The sequence below is a fragment of the Citrus clementina genome, unplaced genomic scaffold, assembly GCF_000493195.1.
Source record: "Citrus clementina cultivar Clemenules unplaced genomic scaffold, Citrus_clementina_v1.0 scaffold_9, whole genome shotgun sequence".
Lineage (NCBI taxonomy): Eukaryota > Viridiplantae > Streptophyta > Magnoliopsida > Sapindales > Rutaceae > Citrus > Citrus x clementina.
The window spans coordinates 9,916,707-9,919,670 of NW_006261964.1; the positions used below are offsets into that span (position 1 = coordinate 9,916,707).

At 33.2% G+C, this 2,964-nt stretch overlaps 1 protein-coding gene across 1 annotated transcript; it reads right to left on the reverse strand.

Annotated features, from left to right (window-relative positions):
• Positions 1-205: 205 nt before the first annotated feature.
• On the reverse strand, positions 206-1,041 carry LOC112098979. The gene is made up of 2 exons (XM_024186024.1): positions 481-1,041; positions 206-211 (listed from the first exon to the last, which is right to left on the reverse strand). The coding sequence occupies exons 1-2, from the start codon at positions 1,039-1,041 to the stop codon at positions 206-208; spliced, it is 567 nt and encodes a 188-aa protein (XP_024041792.1).
• Between the last annotated feature and the right edge of the window lie 1,923 nt (positions 1,042-2,964).

A 2,964-nucleotide genomic window follows, 5' to 3' on the forward strand; every position in this document is an offset into this window, starting at 1 on the left:
GGTTGATGGTGATGTTGACTTGAAGAAATGTGATACTGAGGTTGAATTAAAGAGGGTTGATGTTGACTTGAAGATAGCATATTACAGTTCGCAATTGATTGTAAGAGTGAAGCATTTCTTTTTGAAATGTGGTTTTGAATTGGCAAATTTGTATAGCAATTTTGGTTACTAGCTTGTTTATAGCTTCCGCTAATAGCTTGTGTGGTTATTGCTGCATTATCAATCACACATGTTAGTGTATAAAGACAACAACCATAAAGAAGAAAAAGATAGTTTTAGACTTACCTGATGGGTGTTGAAGTTATTCTAGTGTAGTTATGCTTTCTGCTACATTTCAATTTTTTTTCATGGTGACCTATGAGTGCAAAAGATAATGTAAACTATTGAGCAATGGATACTAAGCATTTTAGCTATTAAGTAGTGAATATTAAACATGCTTTTACAAGAAATAAGCAGGCACAAATGTAAATAACTCAGAACCTGTCCAGTGGCATCAAGAGGCGCATTTTTGCATGCTCTTTTGTTATGGCCGAAAATGGTACAATTGTTACATCTTTGCTTGGTCTTTCTTTTCCCTTGTTGTTCCCCTGACTCTCTTCTCCTCACTGTTTTAGGCCTACCGACTCTTGCTTTGACATCTGGTGGTAAGATTTTTAAGTCTTCAACAGTAGGCCAAGTAGTTTGATCTGGAACTGGATGTATGATATTTGCATATGTGGCCAAATATGCTTCCATTGTTAGTTTTTTGTCCACATAATCAGCAGCATCATCATGTCTTCGAGTAAGACATGGCATGACATGTTTACATGGTATACCACAAATTTGATAGACACCACAATCACAAGTTTTATGCTGCAGATTAACTATAAATGTTTTGTTATTCTGATCTATTATCTCACATTCATACTCACTAGCCACAAGCACCCTTATGAATCTTCCTTCTAGCCTAGAAACATTCAACTTTCTCCTCACGATTGTAGGTAGCTTCCCAATCCATTTTCTTGCGTTGGAATGCCTTTTGTACAATTTTTTCATAACCATTTTCCCAATGAATTCTATAAGTGTTAACACAAGCTTGTCTCTGCATTCATTTAACCAGCTGTTCCATGACTCAGTTAAGTTGTTGGTTACATGATCAACTTTTACATCATGTGCAAATGCATGTCTGGCCTACTCTTTCTTGTCAATCTTGATCAAATAATCATAAGTAGTCTGTGTGTCTTTTTTAGTTGTTTTTATCTTCTTCATGTTGTCTTCCCATTTATCTTCACTAGTGGCTCTTGTTGCAGCCCAAAATAGATTCCTATAGATGATATCAGGATGATTACTTCTTAAGTTAGCAAATATATGCTTGGCACAATGCCTTACTGTCGCACCATGCTAATATATATGTTTTTTGCCTATCTGTCATAAATGTCACTTGACTCTGATTTCTTATATTCAGCCACTCACGCAATATTGCCAGAAACCATTTCCAACTATCAACACATTCTGATTCACAAATACAAACTGTAATTGAAAAAATTCCATTGTTTGCATCTAATGCCACTACTCACAATAGCACACCTCTAAAAGGCCCTTTTAAATGACAACTGTCTAATCCTATAAACCATCTACATCCATTAATGAATCTATTCTTCAAAGCTGCAAAGCTGAGCATAAACCTCTGAAACTTCAAAGCTGGCCTTCTATCTTTATCAAAACCAAACACGAATTTCATCTTTACTAACACATCAAGATTCCTTTGTCTAAGTATTTGGGAATAATCCCTTAGTCTCTAATAATAATTATGAATGATTTTTATAATTGTTTATAACGGCTTTTTATTTTTATTTTTTTTAAATGTTACTACATGTTTAGTGATACTTTTTGAATAATTGTTTACAGGTTTATTTTAGAAATGAATGCATCTGATGATAAGGTGTTCGACCAAATTGTACGTATCTCTGCATTTCTTATAGAAGACTACTATCTCAAATATATTTATAAACAACCATGTAAGAATTCTACACGAACTAGAAATATGTGGTTGAAGGAAGTATTAGAAGGAAATGATAATGGGTGCTACAGGATGTTTAGAATGGAAATGGCTATATTTTTTAAATTATGTGCTGATCTGGAAACAAATTATGGGCTAAAAGGTTTAAGAAGAATAGGCGGCGCTGAGATTTTAGGAATGTTTTTGCATACTTTGGGACATGGGGTTAGAAACAGATTAGCACAAGAACGATTTTAGCACTCAGGTGAAACTATTAGTAGATATTTTAGCCAAGCATTAGATGTTGTATGTCTAATGGCAATAGATATAATAAAGGCAGAAGATCCAAAGTTTAAGGAAATTCCAAAAGAAATACTGAGAGATTCAAGATACATGCCCCCCACTTCAAGGTAATTAAAAAAAATTGTATTTAATTTTTGTTTTACAAAGTTACAAATTAGTAATAAATATGTTTTCATGCTATTATCAGGATTGTATTGGTGCTATAGATGGTGTGCATGTTCCTACCATCAAGTACCATATATTGGTAGAAATGGAATAACCACTCAAAATATATGGCTGCATGTAGTTTTGATATGCAATTTATTTTAGCACTTCGAGGTTGGGAAGGTAGTGCACATGATGCAAGGATTTTTCTAACAACGGTTAGAAATCCTACAATGAATTTTCCAAAGCCTCCCAAAGGTGTTTTTCTTTTTTTTTTTTTAATTTTCTTTCTTAAATATTTAATATTTTCTTTACAAAGTATTTAAGCTGAATTATAATTTAATCTTTTAAAATATTATTAAACAAATTCACATGTTTTTTATTCAACAGGAAAATATTACTTAGAGGATGCGAGGTATCCCCAAATTAGTAGTTTTTTAGGTCCATATAAAGGTGAAAGATATCACCTTCTAGAGTTTCGTCAAGGTAGTAAACCCCCATGTTATCAAGAAATATTTAATCATGCTCACTCATCGCTT